Here is a 26,921-nt window from a genome sequence, read left to right as displayed (position 1 = left end):
GTCATAATTTGTGTCAAAATCAGATAAGTTTAAGATAAGATATTCCTTTATTAGTCCCATGGTGGGGGAAATGACATTATTGCAGCAGCAAGTGAATGGCAAAAATAAAGACAGCATCAATAGAAAAAATGAAGGGCAATACATAATATAATTCCTTCACACACTAAACTTAAATTCATGTTGCACAAACGTGGATCCTTTAATGAGACGTTTGTTGAACTCTGTCCTTTGACGCAATAGATACTCCTATGCACAAATATCCTGTCCCTCCCCACCCCCCCAATCTCATACAGTGCTCATAAATACAGTACATGATAAAAAAGGAAAGCTCTCCTGAGCCTTCCTGACTACCCAGTGTGCACACTAAAAGCATTAAAGGTGCAACAACTCCACATCTCTGCTCTGCAGGGAGAAAATGATTTCTTGTGGTTTCTGTAGATGAATGAACATACATGATGATGCAACAACGTAAAGCTTTGAATATATGTATGCATTTTGTCATATGGTTTGACATTTTTCTGTATTCAACCGAAAATTGGCTTGATTAGTCTCATATTTGCATAATAACTAGCTCTTTGCATGATGCACAGTCAGTTAATTTTAAAACAGCTAAATGTGAAGCATCTTTGACATGTCAGGGATTTTTTGGAAACTGAAATTATTCTGTTTCCATTTATACTTGACCTATGTTAGTAAGAGCATGTATCTCTCCCTCCCTGATGATTTGATACATATTTAGATACACCATCCATGATCTGATACGAAAAACATACATATCAATTTATAACAATATGATCCACTGACATACAAAGCTGATCCAATATGATTCAATGCAGTTGTGATTAGGAATGTATATGTGTTCTTGCTTAATAACTAATGTGACTAAAATAAACAATCAGTTATTTCTTTGTCTTATTTTAAATTCTAAATCATAAAAGTCTTTTGGCACACCAGCAGTAGTAAACATATGGCAGTGATACACTGTGTATTGCTATCTCAGTGGCATTTTCAGTAAATGTTGAACTGCTATACAGCTGCTGCTAACACCAGCGCTACTTCTCTTGTGTTGAAAGTCCTTTCAGCAACTTTTCTGTCAATGCACACATCATCTTCATAAATTAGTAAGGACATTTGCGCTTCTCCTAGCGTGTTTTATGTTACTGCTGCACGTTTTGAGGGCTGCAAAAGTAAACATCAGGCAGCGGTGAACGCAGCGGTACCAACATTTCTTTCAGCATGGGAATGTGGAGGATGGTTTGAACCAGGTGTGTGATTGTGAAATGTAGCAAGACAGCGGGAAGGGGGGGGGGGGGGGGGGGTTGCACACATCAACACACAAACACACACAGATGTTACAGGCATTTTTTGAATTTTGTGCAGAATTTGGGTTGGATCTGTGCTTGTTTATTAATGTAGCCAAATCTCTGACTGGTATCAGTTTTTCAATCTGCAAATTATGAAAAATGTACTCTTCATCTGCCATAAATCATCAAGTTACTCACAGTCTTCCTGAATATTTATTTTTATATATACTCAGCTAGTCTATTTCACAGCTTTTGTATTGTATGTTCGCTACCCACATGGTGGTAAAATCTGCTTATCCACTAGTATGAATATAATATATGAATATATGTTGGAAACTATACGTTGATTCGATGTGTATGTATGATAGTTTGCCTTCAAATATGTTACAATTATTTGTTTTTTTGGTATCTGCCAATACTGATTTCAATGAATTTAAAGCAAGATACAACAGCCATAAGTGAAAGGCAACATGCTTATCATAGACATATACATTGTTACTGAAGATGTCAATCTTTAAAATCAGGTCACAAAGATAGAGTTCAATTTTTCAATCTTTAGCTCTCTTAGCAAACGTTACTCTAACAGAACTAGTACATTTGTTGGGGATTTGGTGCTCTAGTGAGTATTTCAGACAGAAGGAGGGTATATAAGGGATTGACTGAAAATAAACGTGTGTGATCATGGTAATAAAGGAACATGTCACTGAGAGCAATGGGTGTGGCTCATTGATGTGTTTTTTTAATAGACAACAGTAGAGGTTGATGGAACAGAGGGATGAGGCATATCAGGCTTTGGCAGAGAATCACTTCATTGTTGGGTTCTTCTCACATGATTCACCAATCTGCAAATAAAGTAGTAGGTATACAAAGGCTGAGGCCTCTCGTTCCACTTTAACACCTTAAGAGAGAAGCTGTCTAAATGTTTAAGTTAACACATCAGTTGACATAGCAGTTCTGGACACACACTCGGACGTGCACTTTAATATTAGCTGAAAGATTTTCCCACCATGAAAGACGTGAAATCTCAGCTATTTGAGAAGCTTAAAATCAAATGTCATATCAAAGATGGTGATGCACTAATTGGAACGGCTTTACAGAATGAATAATCTCTAAGATATCAGATGTGTTTGTATGACTAATACATAGGTATAGTTGTAAGCCTCTGTACTGTTTAGCTAATCCTACAGCTTGTGTGCAGGATCAGGTAGGGAGAGCGGGCATAAGAGATATCGAGAAATCCCAAGCAGCTCATGTTGTCATAGTAAAGAAAGCACATACTGACATTTCTGGCCTGTCCTGAGTTTTTAATGCTCTCTCTTGGTGCTTCAAGATCAGTAAACATCTTGTAGTGTTAGTTTCATGCCAGCTCTTTAGAATTCCCAATACTGTAGCTTAGCTTAGGTCTGATACCTGGCCTGCAGACTTATGAAGCTGGGGAATGTGGGATGTGTTGTTTGGTTGTTTAGAAGGAAGACAGTAAATCAGATTCCAGATTGGCTGATGTTATTTTTGTTCATGTCCCAACTATAAAAGGTATGCTCAAAGGTATGAAATGGAAAACTGAGAGAGGACAATGAACACTTATTACATCCAGTGCATTTGTGACTCTAAACTTGAGAATTGTAGCTACACTTTCACACACTTGATTCCAGCTTCTGGCGGTGTTTAGGTAAGTGGATGAAGGCAGGGGAGAAGATGGAATAGAAGGGAGGAATTAAGAGGGAAATTAAAGGAGTGAATACAGCCTCAGACCATATGCTTTTGAGACAATGCTGGGGCAATGAAGGTGTTGAGTGTTCATGCTGTATTTAGTTTAGAGGCAAATTATGTCTCAAATGATGCCGGCGATTAAGAAATGTGAAGGAAATTAACACATCAAAACAAACGACCTGCCCAGTGTCACTAAAGGAAGCTTTTATTTAATCCTGTGGCAGCAAATGTTCTAATAATCCCATTACCGCTGAGCTCTTAATTTTAACTCCCAGGTCTTTTTACACTGATTTTGCTCATTAACAGCAGAGTATGTTGTTTCTCACTGGTGTGTTGAAACTGTAGATAAGGTTGAATGAAAATGAAGTTGCAATTAGTGTTTTTATTCATGCTAAAGGGAATTCCTGAACCCAGTTACAGCTGTTACAGCTGAATGTACATCTTCATCAAGTGGAGGATTACAAAATTTGAATAGGGGAAGTGTTGGCAGTGTTGCAATTGTCAGATACAGTATGAGCCAAGAAAAGTGGAGTTATACCAAGCATGTTTGGAGCAATTTACTGAAACTTGTAACGCATGCAAACCTTCAGTTTGATTTTCTTGGTCAAAAGAGATCAGGACTATAATGAGCTACTGTTCCTTGTACATAGCACTTATCATCTGCCCAGGTCAAATTAATCCCCATCAACACATGATTCTTCAAACCAAATTATTTTTAATTTTTTTATTTCTCAATCAGATTACAAACCAATTGCCATTTGTATATTTATTACGTAAATATAAAGTAATGAAATGGACAGCGTTGCAATTTACTGGATTTAATTGACTGTTTTAAAATACAGTACAGCTGTTTCAAACACTCATTATTTAGCTGCTGCATCTCGTTGGCTTGTTTTTGGCAGTTTGTCACAAGTTTCAAGGAGACTGCGTTTTTCATTGAGCAAAACCTTCTTTTTCCTGTCATGATTTCAATGTGCACGCAACACCAGCCTCAACCGTTGGTAATCAGCTGGAAGAAGATGGGTTAGTGCGATAATGATTGTGCTGCAGCCACTAAGTACATACTGTATCATATGTGTGTCATGAGAGTAAAATAACGTATGAAAAGATCCCAAATGAGCACTGTAGACAGACCACTTCATTTCTATAAGCAAATTATTTAAACAGCATTTGTATAGGAATGATTCTGTCCCAACTTTTTTGATCCATATAAGCAGTTTCCACTGTAACTTTGCCATATGTAATTTTAAGAAACGTTATTTTAGAACTATCACATATCACTTTTATTTTATTTTATTTTCAAATTTTTTACCTTTGTTCGTGGGCCTTACAAACAAAACAATCCATAGATTACAAATTATTCAGAACTCAGCCACAATAGTTCTAACCAGGACAAAAAGACCATGTAACTACAGTCTTCCTGGCTACCCGTTTTCAGGATTCAATTCAAAATTCTCCTTTTGGTTTAAAGAGTACATCTCAGACAAGCGGACTAGACAGTAGAATAGGAGCTAAAGAACTCGATGTGCCTAGAGCACTTTCAATGTCTGTGATGGCATTCAGTATTTATGCTCCTTAAGAATGGAACAGTTTGCCTGCTGAACTTAGGCCTACTCTAATACTGTGTTCTTTCAAAACCAAACTAAAGACCCTCCTTTTCACTAAAGCTTTTTCCTAAATGAACACAATGTATCTGTACAGTATGTTTGGTTGTGTGGTTTGTTCTTAAAGCACTGCTTATCCGAACTGCTCTTTATGAAATTGAATTGAATAAAAAAATATATAATAATATCAACATATCAATTACATAGTATATCTGCAAAATGTTTTCTTCCAACATTTTTAACCATGCTAAAGATGCACCAAAGCTCCAGATATGGCTGTTGGTCTGTTGGTTCAGTGCTTTGGTCCAGACTAAAATCAGTATCAAAATCAGTGCTAGTTGGGATGTTGTGAGATTTTATACAGTACAGAAATTCATAGTCCCCAGTGGAAGAAACATACCTCCAGACTTTTCCTCTAGTTCCTCCACAAATATTGGATGGATTGAAATGAATTCTGTTACAGATATCCATGGTGCCCAGACAATATTTCCTACTGACTTTGGTGATCCCCTAATTTCCCACCTTGAGCTTTGTCTTAAATGTCTTGTCAATTATTGGACTGATTACACTGAAATTTGGTACACCCATTCATGTACTTCTCAAGAAGAATTGTACTGAGTTTGGTGACCCATCAACTTTTGATCTAGTACAATTGTTGGGACATAATACCTGTACAATGAGTGACATTCCCATTAGCCTCAGTGGCATTTTGTGTTTACTGCTAAATAATGAGTAACTATAAGTAATTGCCCAACACTGTCTGTTACAACTGTTTCAGGTGTTTTCTTCTGTACATCTGACAGAAAATAAATATTTAAATCAAAAATAACCTTTTGATGTCTTTACAACTCCCTTATGAGTAACGGAACATTTAAGCTTGACAAACATAGTAATTTGATTTATATTGTGATATATCGATATCGACTGATATGAAAAAAAAATTTTGTATCAGGATTTTTTCCCATATTGCCCAGCCCTATTTGACAGCATTATAGCTTTTCTGTTTAGGCTCAAATACAGCAATTTTCAACTAGCAGGCTAAAAGTTCCAATGTGTCTTCATTAGTTATATTGGTATGAACACCAGGCATGATTAAATGCAGCACGGAATATAGATCTGTCAAGAGTTACTATTTTAAATTCTTCACACACCTGTCCTAAATGTCCTTCTTTTACATTATTGGATTTCAGGAATTTTGGGCGGAAAAAGCTAGCGGATGACTGGAGACAGGTCTGACAATTTCCTCAGTACAAAATACCCTCATTAGCTCCAGAAGGCTCCAACGTCCTGGTGCCCAAGTCTGAATGTGTCTCCCTTGCCTCCAGCAACAATTCAACACTTGAATGGCTGTTGCATTTATCTTTTAATACCAATGCCATAGCCCAACTATACAGCATCTAATTTTGCAGACGAGACCTTACAAGCACTGAAAAACAGCATGATGAGAAATATGCAGAGTTCAGCATAAGTAAGTGGGGTTAGGCAAGAAAGGATGTGAAAATGGAACGATAGTTTTCTTTGCCACTTTGACATGTTGACAGAGAAGCCATTGCCATCAATACAGGGATGACACCACAATGTCAGGCAGGTCTACAAAGGGTAAGGTGAAGTAAGGCTGCCTAAAATTCCACCTGTCTGGTTGAGATTTGCTGACTACCTCCTTCTCCTAAATAGCTGTAATTCATCAGGTTTTTGCAAGGGTTATTAAAATATGTCTCATACCTTAACCTTATTTTGAATTAAATTTTATCATATATCTCCTTCTGCCAACCTGTCTGCTGATGATTTCCAGTAGTCTCTAAAGGTTTTGTGAAAGGACCACAAACTCTTAAATTCAATGATTCTGAACTACAAACTGTAACAATTACATTTAACTTTGTACTTCATCCAACTATGTCATGGTTAAAGCTACAGTTTATTTCCCCTACTTTTCCAATATAAAACACGTGCCTCTATTTTTCAGACATCAAGTGTCAGAGAACCATACTCTGATTTTACAGTCTTTGGTTTCATAACATCCAGTTTACAAGACCTCCACTGATGCAGACATCAGTGCAGTAGTGCCTGACAGGGTTTAACTGCTTGGCCTTTCTACTGTTACAGAGTCTGACATGCAGATGAAAAATGAGATTTTCAGAATATTTTCTGCGTAGTCAAACTCAAAATACAGCTCTTGTTTACTCCTGTGTTCCCTCAGGTTATAAATAGAAACAAACCTTTCACAACATCCTAGTAGATGAAAAATCTAGCATGTTAGCTGTCACATACTGCCAGGTCTTGTTTCGAATCCCAGGCAAACAAGTGAACTGAAAGAAAGTGTCTTCATTAGCATAAAACACTCTGTAAACAAGGCTAAAAAGTGGGGTGAGAGTGTTTCAACAAATCTTTTTAACTATAAACATGATGATGAAATAAGCTTTTTTGGTGTTTCTAGTGGTAGAGCAGAGATGATGACCCTATTTAAATTTGTGTAATTCAGCCTGATGCTCTGTGTATCCTCAGGCTCGGATCTTTAATGGTGATAGTGAAGGGCACTTTGCAACCAATTAAATAAAATACCAGTGTGTGGATCTAAGCTTTTATCACTATCTTAACTGTAACCTGTAACTCCATGCACAATTTGAATGTTGATGAAATTAAGAGTCGGTCCTCACACTCGGAATGATTCAAGCATAAAGCTTTAATCTGTTTATATGCATTGTTTGCCTGTATGGTCTTTGGAGGTAAATACAATTATATTCAAAGATGAACAACAATGTGCATAAACAGAGCATCGAGAATCACATGCAATGTTAATGAAGTGAACTCATATTACTGATGTAGACACATGAAAACTGCAACTTACCATTCTCATTCATGTGATTTGATTTGTAAGTCAATTCTATATCCAGACTATGAGCTTATTGCAGGAACCGATATATCTCCCTCCTTTTTGCTTCTTTCATGTTTGCTAGTTGGCTGTAAATTTGAACTACAGCTGAGGCCAATGAGAGTGTCATTAGTTAAGCATGTATTTGGTCATAAACCAAAGTATTGGACAAATTAAACTTTCGACCTGATGGTGGCACTAGAAAAAAAAGTGTTATTATGGGATACAATTCATCCAGAGTGAGATATAAATGTCTGTACAAATTTCATGCCACTTAATCCCAAAGTTGTCGAGACATTTCACTGAAACACCTCGTGGTGGCACTAAAGGAAAAGTCAAGGGATCACCAATACATAGTCTGGGGACTAAGGATGTTTGTATAAGTTTGTCAGCTGATCATTCCTGTAGATTTGTAGGTGATTCACCACATAAGGGAAAACTTTGACATGTTGTTTATACTGGATAAAAAGTTAGTCATTAGGGTTTATCTTGGATTCACCATGAATATTGGCATGGAATTCTGTTTAAATTATTCCAATACCTATAGAGACATTAGACTTAGAACAAGCAATGTGTACTTGTTGGTGGCCCTAGGGGAAAAATCAAGAGCTCATTAAAGTAATTGGGATTCATCCTCTGGGAACCATTTGGGTCTGTACAATCTTTTGGCAGCAAATCCAGTATTGTTGAAATACTTCAGTCTGGACCAAAGTGGTTGACTGACCAACCGATGACTTCATCATATCTAGATCAATGCATGGCTAAAATGTTCATACTCTACTATTTTCCTCATGTCATTGGGTGAAATTACAAAAATGGCACTAAATGTATGTGCACCTACTGTGTGATGACTGAAAGATTCTACCCAGGTTAGAAATAACGGGCCATAGAAAAATGATTTTAAAAGGCTATGTAGTCAGAAATCATTATCAAATAACTTTCCTACCTTAAATAGGATATAATATGTTTTTTTGCAGTTTACTGTTATTTATATAATACTGTTATGATGCTGGATGTCCATGTTAAACATAGTAGAAGCTCCAAAACTTTAACCAGCCCCGAACACTTTTTTTTGCAGCCTTTATTCTACCTTGCTGACACACATGCTCAGAAACAGTTGTTCCGCAGTCTTCTTTGCTAAGGTTGTTCTATGGGTTGATCACATTCTCTACTGGCATATTTCAGACCAGATACCAGCTTGAACATGTACTGATGTATTTGAGAAGTTGCTATTTTGAGGAAAGAATGAGATCGTTAAATAGTTAAATCTTACCACTATAGTTTGTTTATGGAGTCAACGGAAATCTAAGCAGCTTCTGGAATCTAGGGTTAGAACAGAGTGGGGTCATAGGAAGGGTGGGCTTAAAGAGACAGCAGTTAAAACGGCTTGTTTCAGACAGAGGCTGAACTGAGGAGCTGCATATAAGGTCGGTATAAAATACATTTAACTGTAAATCATGCAAAGATACCCTAGTAGAGTTCCAGAATCAAAATGTGGACCTGTAAATATGCATAATATGTTGCCTTTAAGATAAGAATACATCTGAAATGTTTCTTTAGCCTCTAAGCCTCTGATTGACAGCTTAGCCAGTGGGGACCACAACACTGAACAATCAAAACAAAGCATGGACAATCAAATCATTTACAGAGCAGATCTATATGCTGTAACAGAATAAAAACATACAGTTTAATTTCTGTTTGACATAAACATCGAACAACGCTCAACCATGCAAATGCTGTAAAATTATGATTACGACTGAAATAAATAATTGATTTTGGCTTTGAAGTGATAATGTGAAAAGGTACATCTACATTTGCTTTAGCCAGGCAAGGAACTGATGTCAGACCCTGGCAGGATTTAGACATCACAGGGGAAAAAATCATAGTAGCAGCTGCTGCTACAGGTGTTCTTTGCCTAAGATGTTGGAATACTTTTTAATTCTGAAGCATCAGCACAGACATATGCATATTCAGCCCCAACCCCACACACTCATATACTCCCTCTGAACATATGTGAGAGCAGATGAACATAAAGTCCTAACCCTACCCTAACCCTAACCTTTCCTTGCTGTGTTTTGTAGAAGTTAATTTTACCCTTCAGCTTCATTTAATTAGAAGCAGCAAGTGAAAAGGGCAGGATTTGAGTCTGGCTGGCTGGAGACAGCGTGTAATGTGGCTCACCGCTGGACCAGAGCAGGATGACTGGCTGGATCCACGTTAGACATAATCCCTGGATTACACACAAGCACACAAACACACACACACACATTCACACACACATATGCATACACAATTAGCGATGTGGACTTTTCCTCCTCTCATTTACTCTGTTAATCTAATCTGCAAACAGTGTAGCATTGCTTTGCATATTTGGACACCATAAATTAATTCACAGTACTGATGAAGCAGATGTCTTAATAGCTACACACACCCCTCAAAAACAAAGCAGATGATTGTGTGGATCAGATAGTTAATCATGAAATGAAAGTCTCAATATGAAATATGAAGTTCTTTAACAAAGCTTGTTTCAGTCATGCCGTATGAATTCTGTCCAGCTTGCATCTGGTTTGATAAAGATGAACACCACTGCATTATTGAACAGAGTAAAAGTTTTGACGACATATTTATTTGATTTTTTGTCTTACAATATTACAACATCATAATCTCTTTAGTCAGATTTTTGCATATATCATCCTCATATATTAGGAAATCTGTATTTCCATAATTGATATGGCTAGATGAGGCTTGATCACAGTTTATAAAAAGAATTAACGATTTTGCATTAACTTCAACAACTTTGCAAGTGCTCTGAAATGCACAGCTTTGATTAATTTAAAGCTTTATTCAGTGAGGGTGGAAAAAACGAACAAATGCAGACACTTCCATACAGAGCATGAGAGCTAAGTATGAAGATCAGAAGGAAAAAAAAGTATGATCTGGACCTCACAATTCTCCGATCTCATCCCAATCCAATACTTATTACCACCAATATCATCAACTTTTGGAACAACACTGTCCATCAATCCAGTAGAGCCACACAGTCTCTATGTAATAGGAGCACTGAATCTGGTTTGAAGGCTAATTGCTGTCCAACACCTTACTAAGCTACTAGCTTTTTCCTTACATTTATCACCTGTCATTTGTTTCGCAGCTCACCGCCTACGTTCATTCTTGTGCTCTGTCTGTTTCGCCTACTGTAACACTTCTTCCTCCTCCTGTCTGAACCATGTTGAGTGGGCTTACAGACCATCCTCTCCACAGACTGGATCATCTTCTCTCCAGTAAAATCAGACACATTCTCATTTTCATTTAAACACAGTTATTTGACACTCAGCGCATTTGAGGCAGAATTCATATTTAAGGCTCAAGAGCATTGTGTTTGTGTGTAGATAATTCTTCTGCCTTCGATTTTGGAGATTTGACCATGAAAGAAGACTTCTACTCACCCTGAAGTTTTGCTTTAAAGCCATTCATCCTTGCTCAAAAGCTTTTCCTGTTGGCCACATTGTTGTAAATACCTACCTCGAAATCAGAGTTGATTCAACTGCCAAAAATGAATGTGAAAAAAATCCCCCTTTCATCCTCATGAGCAGGTGCAAATGGTGTGACATATCATGAAAATGGAATTCAGGCCAAAGGTTAAATGGAAGAGTGGGAGATGTTTCTTTTGTTAAGTATCAGCCAAATACATGACAGGGAGAGAACAACGCTAAGCAGGTGAAGTCAAGTCAAAGAGAAGAAGAGATGATGTATGATTGTCACATTTTCAATCGCAAAATACAGTACCTGAGCTCCCTGACATCTGCCGTGTGATTCTCCAGGTTAAGAAAAGGGTAAGAAGGCAAGGCATTGGATGTCAGGGAGGGAGAAAGTGAGAATAGAAGGGGGGAGGTAAGGTGGAACCAAAGAAAAAATTCAAGATAGTTAGAGAAATGTGAGGGTGAAAACGGGAGAAAAAGAGAGAAAAAAAGAGGACGTTTGAAGACAGGGCAAAGTTAAAAGTAGAGAAATCCAGGCTTGAGGAACATAAGTGGGGAAAAGCAGCGCAGAGTAGAAAGGAGAGTATGAAGAAAGAGGGGAAAAAAGGAAATGGTAAAAGAACATGACAGGCAAGAAAATTGAAGGGGTGGGGGTTGGAAAGACAGGAGAAGAGAGGAGAAGTGAAGGCAGAAGAAATAATACATGTAGATAAGAGGAATACAATGTAGAATTGCTGTAGGATAGTTTTCTGTTCCGGGGGTGGGGGGGGCTTTTTAAATATGACCCCACCCCAAACACATACAAACACACACATACAAATAGATTATGACCCAAGATTGAAGGAGGAACATGCAGATAATCGAGGCAGTGGGATTAATAATGAGATTTGGTGAGTTGGGGAGGGGGGGAGTTATGGGTTGAGGGAGGGATTACAGCTCCCGGTCTGACGTTAACAAACACAATTCCCAGCAGACAGAGAATGAGCAAAACAAAGCTGCCTTAAGAGGATTGGAGGGCTTGGCCGTTGTGACTAAAACTATGTCTCAGATTGTCTCGTGCCCAGAGAATTAGGATGATGTTGCCAAAATGGAAATACAGGCGTGGATGTGTTGCTTGTGTCTCTAATTATACACACAAACAAGCACAAACACACACACACACACACACACACACACACACATATTACGGGCTCTATGTGAGCACAGTGAAGGCTAGAAGTCAAACAGAAATTGAAGTAGCACACGCACATCATTTCTCATTTCATTTCAACTCACTGTCTTCTCTCTTCTCTCTGCATGTTACATTAGCATTCTCCTAACATGCTGATTTGTCATCTCATATATTTCTGTCTCAAGGCAGTGAAGTGACGTTCTTTATTTGCACAACAGTCATGTATTGAGCTGTGTATTTTCTAACTGCATGTGTGCGTGTGTTTGTGGAGAGTCTGACTTCAATGTCAGGGACGAGACCCCGGACCAGTTAATTGGGGACTTCTTGTAAAAGTGGGGACTCATGCCTTGTCCCCAGTTGGTAAAATGCTGATTTTTGGGTCAGTGGTCAAGGTTAGGCAAGTAGTGGTTAGAGCTAGGGTGACCCTCCAGGAAATGAATGTAAGTCTGTGTAAATACCCCAAAAGGGAATTAAGCAAACCTGTTTGTTTGTTTGTTTATATGTGTGTGTGTGTGTGTGTGTGTGTGTGTGTGTGTGTGTGTGTGTGTGTGTGTGTGTGTGTGTGTGTGTGTGTGTGTGTGTGTGTGTGTAGAGGCTTGAAAACAAGTTAAAGAATGAAAGGACATTTATGAGAAATGAGCTGCCTACAGAACGTCAATGAGATGTGCGCGCTTTTCTGTGTGTGTGTGTACATGCACATGATTTTGCAATTGTGTGTGATTTTGCAAGATCCATGGGGCTCAAACTCTGAATATTTTGCAAAGCAGCTCAAGTGTGAATAACATAAACCAATGGAAAAAACTCACTTATTAAGAGCAGCTGAATTGCCCTGGAGAAATACCTTGTTCCTCTGAGTGGTGTGTTTGTGTTTATAGTTGGGAGGCTGTATTTGTATATTTCATAATTGGTAACAACAGGTGTATTGAGTGAGGGGAATTTTTATTCCATTGGAAGAGTTCAAGGCTTTCTTAACAGACTCGTATACATGAGAGAGAATCATTGAGATATGGGTTAGATTAAAACCAACTCAGAGCCCTTTTTGTAAGGTTAAAAATCTGCTTTTTCAGATAAAAAATGTTGTGCTTGGCAGTGTTTTACAGACATGTTTAAATATTTCCTGTGTTCTAGTCTGATAGTAGTAGTAGTAGTAGTCTAGTACTATCAGATGCTGCCCATTTCAATATTGTTTCAAGAACAGTATAGTACAGTAATATTCATTTCCAGCATGAAGTAGTCATAATAAGTATATATTTTTTCGCAGTAGTTCCCAAGCTCACAGTCAGACACTCTAAAAATGAAAAAGCTGGGAAAAGTCTAGCCAACAAACTTTGAAGTTCCACATATTAACTTAATTTCTTGCACCCTTGAGCTTATCCAACTCAGAATTTATTTCTGTGAAGTTGCTTTAGGTTGGATCAACTCATTATTTTACATAATCACAACCTTAAATTTCCACCTAGTTCCACTTGAAGCTTTAACTTTCTAATAAGACCCGATTTTCAAATATATACTTTGTTACTATTACAGTAATGTCACATCTAGCCCCTCGTGATTGAACTCTTGGTAATTGCCACATTTAGGCAAGGATCAGTGCTGGCATTTGCAATACTTACAGAGAAAGTGACTTATACAGAGTGTGTGGTTGATGTAACTGCATTATGATTTGCATTGGTTTCATTTTGATCAGAGGGAGGACCGTGATGCTAATCTGAGACTTGTATAATTATACATATAATGAAGCATGTACGGAGAAAATTGTCAAAGTTTACACATGTTCTATTAGTATTCATTAAACACAGAGGAATGCAGTAGGGGAAAGGCTGAGAAACAGGTGTTGCATGCTCCCTTTGCATATGCAACCTCAGCCCCCCCCCCCCCCCCCCCCCCCTTGAGTTATCTTTTCTTGGGGATGAACAGATAATTGAATCAACAGCATAACACATTAATCTCCTGTGGTTATTAGGGTAATCAGTAACCACTTGTAGTGCATTTAAACTGCAGCATACTACTTTTGATCTCCCTCCCCAGATATAAGTTTTATTTGTGTCTTTATAGAGCCTGACTTAACCTTTTTGGGCCATGATTGCCTCAAAGTTCTATTGGAGTTGTTAACACTCACTTCACTGATGTTTTGTTTTTTTCACCCAACTGGAAATGTTGTGTGTTTGTTTGTTTGACCACAGTCTTGGATGTCAAATGTACTCGTATTAAGCAAGTGTTTACATAATGGCAACATTTGTTATGAATGTCATACCCTGAAGAAGTGAAGTATGAATCAGAGAAATAAATATTGGAAAAGGTTACATGGTGTGTTTGTAATATAAGACAGATGCCAAAGCAAGAAGGAAGGAGAAATTAGATAAAGGTACTCAAAAACACAATGATTACATACTTTCCACTAAATAAGATGAGAGGTGATTTTTATTTTATTTTATTTTATTTTTTTATTTTATTTTTACAGGAAGCAATAAGACAAATAAGTAGTTGGATATGTGTGGAAATATGGAAAGAGGAGGTTCCTATTGATGCAGTGATTCTCCCTGTGGTATCACCACTAATGAGAACATCTGCATGAGTGAAACAGACGGAGAAGCAAAGAGAGAAAGAGAGAGAGATGGCCAAAGGGAGATGGCTGTCTGAAAGGAGAAAACAACTAGAGTTAGAGAGTCTGAGTGCAGAAAAGAATATATATAGTTAAAGGAATGAAATACAGTGTTAAGTAAGTGAGTGTTTGAATAAAGGTGAGAGAGGTTGGGATCAGAATAGTATTTTATGAACGGTAACCAAATTGGCAAGACTTACCACAAAAAAACTCAGTCATGTATTAATTCCGTTTGCTAACTTGTGTAATTTTTGGCTCTTGATTTGTCCCTTAGGTGCCAATGCCCGGCTCAGTTCGAGGGGCCTGAATGCCAGCAGAACAAGCACAGTTTCCACAGCAACGGTTATGCCTGGTTTCCTCCCATGACGCCCTGTTTCGAAAGTCACGTGTCACTGGAGTTCATCACAGACGTGACTGATGGACTGCTGCTGTACAGCGGCCCCTTAGCCCAGCTGCAGGCCTGGGACCACGAGGACTTCATGGCTATAGGTAGGAGACAAACTCAGCTCAATAACGGGTCCCATCTGGCCCTCACTGTTGGACGACAACTGTGAGATGAGATGATAGATTTTTTTCTTGTGTTTAATCGATTTAAACTTTCTGGATTTGCAGGTAAATGCCTTCTTCTAGGAAACAGAAAATTGATACTATATTTCCAGCAACTATATCTTCTTAGTGTTGAGGAACCATAGCAACAGTACATCAAATCAAACTTTAATACTATATTTTTTGAATGTTTTACCATTATCTTATACTCCATTAATTCCCTTTTGATAACGTTGTGTTGCAGTATAACCTGCTCCATACAAGAGGAATAGTTTGCAGCTAGCTACGAGAGAGGAATGGTGCTACAATTATGTCTTTGGAACAGACTGTGTGAACTTTTAGTACTGTTAGCATCTGAGAGCAAAATAGAATTCCCAACATTCAGTTAGCAGGTTTGGTGGCTGAAAGAGCCCCCCCCCCCCCCACACACACCTTCAATAAAACTCTTTATTGAATGAACTGATGTACAATCTCAAGAATAAAATGCCAAGGGGGAGTAAACAGCACAGTGCAGAGAAAATAGCAACATACTCTGGTGACTATTGTGACTCTACAAGAAAGACACAGTTACCAGACAGGAGTCAATGGCACAATTTTGTTTATTTTTAATCAAATGTGTGAACTTTTTGTCCCATAAGTTTGCTCTTCCACATTCTGTGACTAGACCTTCAGAGAGAGAGTGAAAAGATGAACATTTGATGGTAATTAATAATTATAAAGGCGCATGCCAACTTACTGCAAAGTGCATAGTGTATGTGTTCATCAGGTGACCAAAACACAAACATGAATACAAATGAACAAACTGGAGAAATACACTGTACTTCAATTCACACACACACAAACACACACACACACACACACACACACACACACACACACACACACACACACACACACACACACACACACACAGGCACACACCCCATGGGGTATTGATCTTATAAAAACCCACTAATATTCCTTTAAATTCCTGTATAATTAGCTGAAAACACCTATCCAGTGCATACCTGAAGTACATTGAAAGCTGTTCTTGAACAACACAGTTCATACATGGTTTGGTCTCTTTTGGAAGGTAACACACTTTTTCCAAAGTCAGAATCACTGTAAATACTATCAGTGTTGAGTTAGAAAAGTTTGAACACACTAAAGTAGAGGGCTTTTATTTTCACCTATGTTACCTAGTCCAAGTTCAAATTTAATAACAATACTACAGAAAATGAATATTTGACATGTTTCTTCTAAAGGTATTTCAGGCATTTCGGAAAGAAAAAAATATATAAAAATGCCATTTACAGACACCAAATAACTCCTGCTTCAAAGTATTTGAAGAATAGACAATGAAATGAATCTATACATTTGTCCTTTTCCTGGGAACCCCTTGCAAACCTCTCAAGGACCCCTGGCAGTCTACAGATCACAGTTTGGGAACCATTCTCCCAAACAACTCAGTTACATTACACACATTACAAAGTGGATACATTTATGAATGTCACAAAAATCAATACATAGACCCCATAGATACATACTGTAGATACCAAATACATTTTAGAAAATGATCCTCATATCTTCACATTTAATTATCAGTGGCATTGAGGCCTCACTTTACAACTCAGTGTTGTTATTCTAATATAACCAGATAGTGTTTGTTTAAACCCTGAAACACTTACAGTTTCAATCACACTTGCAAGATTGCAAACCAAAAAGAGAACTCATAATCACACAGTTGTATTTGCTGTTACAGCATGACATTTCATACTGTTCCTCTAATTTGAAAATATTTTTTTTTGTTGGCCTGTTTCTACTAGAAGGCTGCAGGCCAATATTACATTTGTAACTCTTACTCTAACGCAACCTGTATGCTTAAAGAATGAAGCACATAAAGTTTCTGTTGAATTGTTAATGTTTATAGAAAGTGTATAAAGGAGTGTGTCCTGAATATGATTGCTAGTATCAAATCAGGTATTGATTGTAGTTGATTCCAATGGTTTCCATCAATCAAATCACAAAGAGTCTTAGCTTTCAGAAGACCCAATTAAATACAGCAGATGTGTACATAGCATAGTTGTGTACTTTATAGTCTCAACTGTTAAGGGATAAAAGCTGACATCTCATTCATTTTGATGTGTGCTACTGATTCAATTTTAAATAGAATTCTTTTTACACGAATGCTAATACAGAAAATACAAAAAGATAATACTAAATGGACAAGCACACGCACGCACACACACACACAAACACACACCCGTACTCCTCAGTATGATGTATACTGTGAATCTATGTTGTTGAAATAGCTGAAAATGTGTCTAAACTAGGTTTAGCCTTATAGGCACATATATAGCTCATGAGGAGAAGTGTTGTCTTTTTTTTTTGCTTTGGCAATTTCGTTGAACTCTGAAGACAATAAAGCACACTGAATTGGGGGCGATAGGCAGACAGATGTATACAGAACAAAATGTCTTGTAAATCTTAGTATATTTAATGTTTTAATCTGAGAGACTAACGCCTCCTTGTCTCTCTTGCTACTTCTCCCTTGCTTTTGGTCCTCTCTCTTGGGAGAGATGCTGTTGTTCCATGACTGCCAAAGTAATATGTGTGGGAGATGAGGTCTGCCTGGAGAGCCGGATGTGATATGTATGTGTGTATTGGTGTGTGTGTCTGTGTGCGTGTGTTATGAGCAGGTTTACTGTGTAAATTTTGAATTAGGTCTTCAGCTTTGGTCGATAATAGAAAGCCTGTGTGCATCTGAAAGTAAGTTAAAGTCTATTACTGGATGCTATAGAGTTAATGTGTTTGTTAGCAGAGTAAAGGCTGATTTGTCACTGCACAGAGTGTAATTAGAGTCAGGCTGTACATATTTAGAGCTTTAATTAACTTGTTTCAAGGTTCACCTGCTGCATGTAACAAATCCATCTGTAAGCCCAGACTGTGCTGGAGCTTAATATAACTGCATTTAAGTATATATGTATGAGCCTATCAACGCACCAAATGGTGTTATGATAAAAGTGTTTGTTGTTGCCGTCAATGGTTAACAGTTATTTTTACACAGCACCAACCTGCTCATACAAAGAGACATGATGAATCCATTTTATCAAGTTGAACAGCGGCCAGCAGCTAGTAGGCATTGCTAGCATTGTTAGCATATCCGTGCTGTGTATAGCCCATAGACAAAATACAAAGTCACACAACTGACAGACTGTTAGCATACCATGCTAATAGGCATAACTTGATTTAGAGAGTCATTAGACTGTCACCCAGTTGATGTGGCGAATGATTGAGCCAGATATGCTGCCAATCATTATGTCTACTTTTAACCACCACTTACTAGACACCTCTCACAAACAAAAGCTACATCACAACCTTTGGTCTATTGATTGCAAAATCAGTCTGAAGTGACGTCCCTAGTTAGGGGTCTTTTCCATTAACAATTGATTGAAGCAGCTGATGCATTGTCGTTTGTGCCAGTAAAATCTATGTTGAATGTATCATTACCATTTACCGATTCTAAGCACAGGGCCCCTCTTCAAGACCAGTCCAAACCTAAGCTAATAACTCAGGATCCAAATGACCAAAACCAAATGATAAGCAGTGAAGTTCTAAGTTGGAGGACATTTGAGGCCCCTAAGAGTGGCCCTTGCATGTTGTGTCCAGTTAGTAATGCAGCTTTACTAAAAGGATGAAAATATGAGCAGTAATATAATCAGTCAGGTTGTAAACACGCCAGCAGTTTAGACAGATTATTTAAACCATTTAGTTTGGAGGTGAATCCTAATGTGATCACACCCCATATGTTGATATGGTAGGTCAAATTTAAACCTGTATGAAAACTTAGTACCCAAACTGCAAGAAGGGCTTATGCAATATGTTTACCTGTGTTTTCTCTTTCAAATATTTTTCTTACCCAGGGTTTGTGAAACCATAACTAGGATAATAAAACCCTGATTTGAATAAACTGAAATTATACGTTCAAAATGCTGCAACAACAACAACAACCACTTCCTGAACAACTAAAAAAGCTCTTGCAGGGTTAACTGATCCCTACAGCAAGGTGAGGCAAGGTTTACTGGGGGGTTTCTAGATTGTTAAGTATAATCCACCCTCAGCATGCAGCAAATGATTTTTTTCTGATGCACAAAGCCCTCTGATATATCAACATTATTAAAAAACATATTTACCAGCAGCAGTCAGGGATGAACCTCCATCATAGCGGATGTGGACACCACTGTATTGCCACTATCATTCAAGGTAGAGATATAGATTTTTTTAGAATGAGAGAGCGAGATGGGAGAAGATCATTTAGAAGATGTAAGTTCACTTGAGCCACATGAAAATGAAAAATGATATATAGTCACCTTTGATGTCCTTATGTACCATGTGGCTGATTAGATTGCACCAATTGAAGAGCATATACTGTAAAGGGCAAAAGTCAACAAAGGTAAAACGACACAAAAATGATCAATAAAGCATACGTGCCTATTTGATTTTCAGTACAAAACAGTGAGCCACAAATAACATCAAGAACAAAGATGAACAGCAGAAAGGGGAAAAGGACAACATTGATGTGGTACCACTGTTTATTTTAAGTATGTTAAGGTGATACAGAATTTGCGTCACTGACCAGAATCTGAACTCAAACAACAAAAACAACTTTCTGATTAGGAAGCGTGCACAGAGGAACATGAAACACTTTTCTACCTCAACCTAAGAAAAACAGCATCAAGCATCCCACTGCTCACACTGATGCTCAAAAAGCCATATTGGATTGATGCTTAATTACAAGACAAATCAGACGAAATTGAGTGATTCACTCCCAAATCAAACATGCCGTGAACTGAACACACCAGGTCTCATCCTGACACAGAATGTATTAAAAGTACAAGAGCTGCACTGGAAATGGTAATGGAAGGTGGAACGTGCTGCAGTTGAAAGTGTAGTTTGAAAAGGGTGTTACAATAATGGTTTGGGGATACAGAGAGTGGGGGGGTTGGAGAGAGGGGTGAAATATGGATTTGAGGGAACAGAGGCAGTAGAAATGGACAAAAAAGAAATGTCAGGTGGCTGCAAAGGAGACTGTTGCACAACCACAACTGCCTTTTTTTTATTTTATTTTTTTTATCTATGAATGTCAAGTGGCACACGAGATGCCACTAATGTACCTCGAGAATTTTCATTTCGACCACATCGGTTTTATGTGTGAGAGTGTTTGTGTGTGTGTGTGTGTGTGTGTGTGCGCTACAGTGTTCACCTTGTTATTAAGGCTTGTTAAGTGATGCTGCCCATTGAGTCTGATCATATTCCCTACTGCTTCACATACACACACACACACACACACTCTCACACACTTTTTTTCACAGAGACCTTCAGCTTCTTATTCAGATGCTGGTTTGCTGTTCCAAAGCCTCCCACTCATCCGCCCTTTATCCTGCCGCGGGGCAGCTGTACCAAGCCAGCCCTGCTGCGTAGGCCAGAGAAGGTGTAAGGCACACACACACACACACACACACAAACACACACACACACAGGGAACATAGCTGCGCACTACATCCAATCTTCGGCCTCTGGGGGAGAGGAGATTACATGGTTATAACACAGAGCTCGTGTAGTGTGTGTACGCGTATAGGGTATAATAATAGCCATACTTAAGCTGACCTCATGTGTTCTAGGTAAGACCAGAACATTGGATGTTCCCTCAAATCCATTTACTTTTACCAGCATGCAAATGTTTATTAATTTGTGAAGCCTTACATTTCCATAAAGACATTTTGCGTTTAGGACAGCCATCTTAGTCAACAGCTCAGGGTCAGTTTGTACCACGCTACGCTCTTGTTTTCATGTATGAAGTTCATCCAAATTCTGAGCTCAAAAGAGCAGCAGTTCAAAGACCAAAGTTTCCAAGTTTTTCCAAAAGTTTCAATGCATAACACTGCACAGATATTTTATTCATGAGTGAAGGGCAACCTTTTTTAAAAGCAGTGACCATGAAGTACAGCTCGCACCAAAATCCAACACAATCGCACCAGCCGAGCCAAGCTGCTTTTGTATGCAAACACTTAAACTAATTGTAAGGATTTTGGAGTAAACCAGTTATGATAAACCAGTTATGTTGATTGCTGTATGTACAGTACAGTGTTACAGAATGCAAATATGCAGGCAACCCTTACAGCATATTGTATTTACATACTTATTTACCTGGGTATTATCATTAGCTTGACTGGAAACCATTATCAACACTTACGCTTAGGAACAGCTAATAGGCATTTACAGCTAATAACAACACACACACATTCTTAAAATTTCTAATGAATATTCAGTTATTTATATGAAGCTCCTTCTCCACCACAAGACTCACACCACTGATATCAAATACATGAGCTGTGTTCACTTTATAACCAGAGGTAGTCATTTCTTCTATTATGTGCACATAAAAAACTTGGCAGCAGAGCTTGGAAGGACGAAACAGCGTCCCCATTATACCTGTTGTTAACATGTGGCTCGTGTCCAGCTTGTGTCAAGAAAAGATTTAGTTGAGGAACATTTAATATGCAATCACATTCTCTAGATATATTTATGACCCAAAAGTTTCTAGTGACCTCTTCTTGCTTCCATTTGGGCATTACTTTTTAGACAAGTATGGTACTGCCTGACTTGCATTCACTGTGACATTGTCACTACCAACTGGTACCATCTCTGGGGGGGGGGGTTCCCCAGCAAGCATTTGATCTCTAATATACTTACAGTTGGTAGTTATACCTCTCTCACAGTCTAAGGTAGTTAAGGTTGTTCTGTGGTAAGGATGTATCAATTAAGTATTATCACCTTCCTGTCACATTAGATTTATCATACCTATGATTAGCTTACTGCATAAAAAACATTTATAAATGTCTCGTAGTGATAATTACAACTGGGGCATATGTGATTTTTTCCTAGCTTTTGACTATGCACATAAATATGGGAAATATGGCAGTTATAAAATCTAAATAATTAGTTAAATTGCAAATAGCACAGATCATAAAAGTAATGGGGGAGGGATTTAGAAGTGTATATTTCTTCCTACTCCTTTTCAAACGTTGTTATTCTTGTTTTGTTTATGCTCTTTATCTGCTTTTTTCACATGTCTGGTGCTCTTCAATCAAGAATAATTTGTAAAAAACTGACAAATAATCACAAATGAATTTGAAATAAGCACCATTTTAGTATTTCCAAGCTGTATAAACAAAACGTTTTCACATTCCTCACATGGCATGTCCTCTTCAAATGTTTAGAAAAACACATTAACTACATCAACTTTCCAAGTCTGACACTTTTGCATATTGTCAGCTATGGACAGATTCATCAGTTCCACTCACAACACACACCCAATACTATAACTGACTCACTTCATCGTCAGCGTCATCATCATGACTGCCTGCACTGATCATGAATTCCACACTTTTACCTGGGTTGTATTAGTGAGATTGATCGTCACGTTAATGATTTCTGTCTAGCCAGATCAACAATAAATGACAAACATGGCTGGAACTGATAGACCTGCCCCGAGGTGCTCGAGCAAACACACAGGTCTACTCTGACATACAAACACACACACACACACACACACACACACACACACACACACGTGTACTGAGACTACCAGCCAGAGGCCAGTGCTTGTCCAATCAATAGACAAATTAACAAGACAAATTAAATTTGTATGATTACAGCACCCTTACAGAATGTAAAAAAAAAAAAAAATCCCTTGAACTAAAAGGGGCATATTCTCAACTCTTAATATTGTTCACACTGTTCCATAATCAGAAAAAAGGGGGATTGGCTGATAAATGAAGATTATAGAGGGAAGCTAAGTGATCTTGCAGGCAATAACACACACAAACACACAGGTTCACTTTGGCATTAAGTTCAATTTCCACAGAGCTGTTTTGTAGCCGTGCCCCCCAGCTTAGCACTGCAACGATTTCCAAATAGGAACTGCTGCTGGATGTGGAGATCCAATATGTGCCGGTTGCGGGGCTGGCTAGCTAGCTGACAGATCGTTTATACAAGAGGCTCTATGCCCTGCACCCGCTGCATCGCCTGCCAATTCGTACACAAGCTGACTTCAGTAGACATTAGTGTATACTGTATGTGACTGCCAGTGTGTGGGTGATGAGTTGGTGTATGTGTGTAGCAGTGTGATTTGTAATGCTCTTTATGCAGTCCATATGCTCTCGGTTTGACTCCTGTGTATCCTCAGGCCGTCAGAAGAGAAGGACATTTTTCATATTTAAGAGCCCCCAACTCTGCGGGAGTTCAAGCTCTCCTTACACACAAGGAATACCCTTTTACTCTCTCGCTCTCCCTCTCTCTCCCTCCCTGTCTTTTTCTCTCTCTCTCCCTCCGTCTCAGAGTAGGAAGTGATGAATTACGTATGAGTATCGGAGAAGAAGCCTGGTCGTGTGGATGCGCCCTTTAAGAGCAAAGTCTTGTCCTAACCCTGGTACACTCAGAGCATTTAAAAAGGCGTCCTGCCCCCTGTGAAGATGCTCTCATTTGGCCTACCAACCCACTTTGCTCCCAGCTAGCATTTCCCACTGGCCTCTATCATTCTGTTCTTTGTCTGTCTCTGTTTGTGTGTCTCTGCATAGCTCTTTCACTCGGTTCAGTTCCATTTAACTTCTGCAAAGCATCAAAAGAAAAGTTCAACAGTTACTGTGCTAGTCATAGGAACACGAATCAGCATGCTTTTATGTGGCTATGAGGCAGTGGGATTTTCATTACACCATTTTCAATAGTTCATCTTACAATTTAATGTATCACTGAAAATGAAAATCATTCTGGGACTCAACCCATCTCCTCTCTAAAAGCTTTTCTTCCTATTCAGGAAACCTCTGTAGCATGGTCCCACATGTATTGGGAAACAGGGATAAACCATGGAAATCTGGCCTATCACTATGCACATTTTCGATTTATCTGGATTTCCATGATTTTCCTTGTTTTCATTTGATCATATAGTTTTTGCTTATTGTTCTTACCCATTCTATCAACTTGGGTGTCAGTCAGTCCACCATTATGTTTCAGATTGAAAGATCTCAATAACTACCAGATGTATTGCTGTAATATTTTGTATAGACATTCATGGTCCCCATAGGATGAAGCTTAATGACTTTGGTGACCTTTTTTTACACAGCTCTGTGCAATGAAACCCCACTGTGTTGCCAATATAGCATCACTCATATTAATCATGGTCTGTGTTTTTTATGCAGGGCTAAAGTTGGTCTGAAAGTGGCCCTAGGGTTTGATTATACTCAAAAAGAGTTTGTTTTCCAATCACACCAAAGGGAAAAATCATTTATAGCTATTCTGAACGGCACATTTGAAAACTGATTGAACAATGATCTTTCTAAATATGGGGATATTCTGAGAGGAATTCATGGTGTTGCACTCATTTGTACTAATGAAACGTGACACAAATAGTCGTGTTAAATCAAGCTTTGGCTACTTGTTAGATGGACAGATCCATTGTTGGTTTTTAGTCTCTTTAGTGTTCTTGGGATTCCTTTTACAATGTTTTCACTGGAGGATCACCACTAGATACCACTAAATATCACACACTGGTCCTTTTAACAATTATACTTAATCTGTTTCGTATGTGTCCCATTAGTTTACTCTAGGTGAAGAGTTTAACAGTCATAGCTTCAGTTCCTGGTGTGTTTGTGTATAAAACTGACATGATCTCTTTTGGATTCCAGTCACAAAGTTCATAGTTTCCAACTGATACAAAGACAGCACTTAGATAAAAGTCTGTAGCCCCTGATTGCAAATTCTGAGAAGCATGGTGGATGGACATGTTAAGTTCATAATGTTCTTTGTTGGAGACTAAAAGCAGTGAAGCAGCACACAGTTTTGATTACAACCTTGTTAAACTCATTAATGAAAAATGAAAATGAAGAAATCAATCAATAGATTAAAAAAAATGTGATTTGCACTTGATTGGTGACAATAGGGAATTCTGTCTTTCTTTGCACCCTCTTTCTGCTTTCTATTAGTCCTCTTCTTGATCCATCATCATGTTCTCTGCTCATCACCTTCTGTTTCTCTTTTGTCTGCATTGATATTTTCTCATTTATTTCGGTCACCGTCCATCATTCCACCTGTCATCGGCCATCTTACAACTTTGCCTTCTTCCCAACTTTGTTCTAATTTGCTCTTTCTTCTAATCTTTCCCTTTAAGTGCTCAATCGTACCTCCCTGCTCCATCTCCTCCTTATTTTTTCCTGCCTTACTTTTGGCTCTCACAGCTCCTGGTGGCCTCCCCTCACTTCTTATTATCTCTTTTCACTTCTTCTCCCCTGTGTTCCTTCTTTGAGACCTCTGAAGTCTGTCTTCATCTCCTGGGAAAATGTCACGTCAATCACGACAAGAAGGCTCCTTAGCCGTGACAGACAATCTGTTGGTCAGTCCACCTTTTAACTGCTTCTGAGCGTCTGTCTGTGTGCACTTGCACATTTCCACTACATCTAGCGTACATGTATCTGTATGCATTTACACGGATTCATGCGTACAAGTATTCACATCTGGGAAAAGGTCTTTTTTTGTCAGGCTTACGCAAGTGTCCTTTGTGGCTTTGAGTGTACTGCCAGCTCTGACTTATCTGGCTGCCCCAGTGGGGGTGTAGAGGGAGGGCTAGGGGTGATTGTGTTAGCATACACTGAGATTCAAGAAAGAAAGAAAGAAATTCCTCTGAGGTTGGGGAGGGGGCAACCAGAAGAATGGAAATGAAATGAGATATGTGAGATAAAGAAGAAAAAAAGGTGAGGGTCCCAGGTGGGACAGTAAATGAGAGAGGAGAGTGAATGAGGCAATCGAGATACTGAGGGAGAGAGGTAGAGCCTAAAGATGACAACGGATAAGTTAAACAAAGGAGGGCACTTTTGGATTGAATTGATATATATCGAATTTGCTCTGTTCTTTTGGTCCAGCCAATATATTAAAATTAATTGGATGATTCCTGAAGCACAGCAGTGAACTCCTCTTGCTGTTGGAGCCTACTAAATAAACTTGAAGGTAATTGAAGGAAAAGTTGAGGGGAAAAAGAGAACAAACTTGCACTCTTACAGCTTATAAAATGACATTGCCAGGGTTTTGGATTTTTTTTACCTATTTGAGAGGCAACTTAATGAAGTATGGGACACTCATCGCAAACGCATATCTCAGCCTTAACAAGGCAATTAGTGAAGAGCAGCATTTCATGTGCTCGACAACATCTAATTTCTTCTAGCTCAAGGTGAAGATGCAGTGAGATCCGTGACATGAAATCATTTGAAAGGCGGGCGATAATGCTGTTGCACACAAACATTAAGATCCGACACATCTGAATACACATCAAAAAAAAAAAAAAGCCTGATTTCTGGTTTTCATGATGTCACAGTTAAAAGCGGAATGTCAGTCGGAAGCGTTTGTTAGGTATTTGAAAGCCGCACAATGTAAAAAAAATGTCAATTATGGGGAAAAAGTTAATGAAAGAGTGAAGCAAGGCACGAGGTAAAAAAAAAAAGACAGGAGATGAAAGAGTGCTGATAGACAGACTGACATTGCCAGAGATGCAGCAAGAGGGATGACGAAAGCTCAGCTGATGTCAGACATGGCGGAGTGAAGAGCAGGAA

The 26,921-nt window shown here is 38.5% G+C and overlaps 1 protein-coding gene across 1 annotated transcript in view; it reads left to right on the top strand.

Annotated features, from left to right (window-relative positions):
• The window catches only part of si:ch211-186j3.6 (neural-cadherin), a 334,099-nt gene that overhangs the window by 228,701 nt on the left and 78,477 nt on the right, over positions 1-26,921 (top strand). The window contains exon 27 of the mRNA XM_053316841.1: positions 15,014-15,228. Coding sequence (XP_053172816.1) covers positions 15,014-15,228 — 215 coding nt within the window. The remainder of the gene's footprint in view (positions 1-15,013; positions 15,229-26,921) is intronic.

Source organism: Scomber japonicus, chromosome 1, assembly GCF_027409825.1.
Source record: "Scomber japonicus isolate fScoJap1 chromosome 1, fScoJap1.pri, whole genome shotgun sequence".
Taxonomy (NCBI): Eukaryota; Metazoa; Chordata; class Actinopteri; order Scombriformes; family Scombridae; genus Scomber; species Scomber japonicus.
Note: the sequence above shows the minus strand (reverse complement) of the source record. Positions and strands in the feature narration are given on the sequence as shown.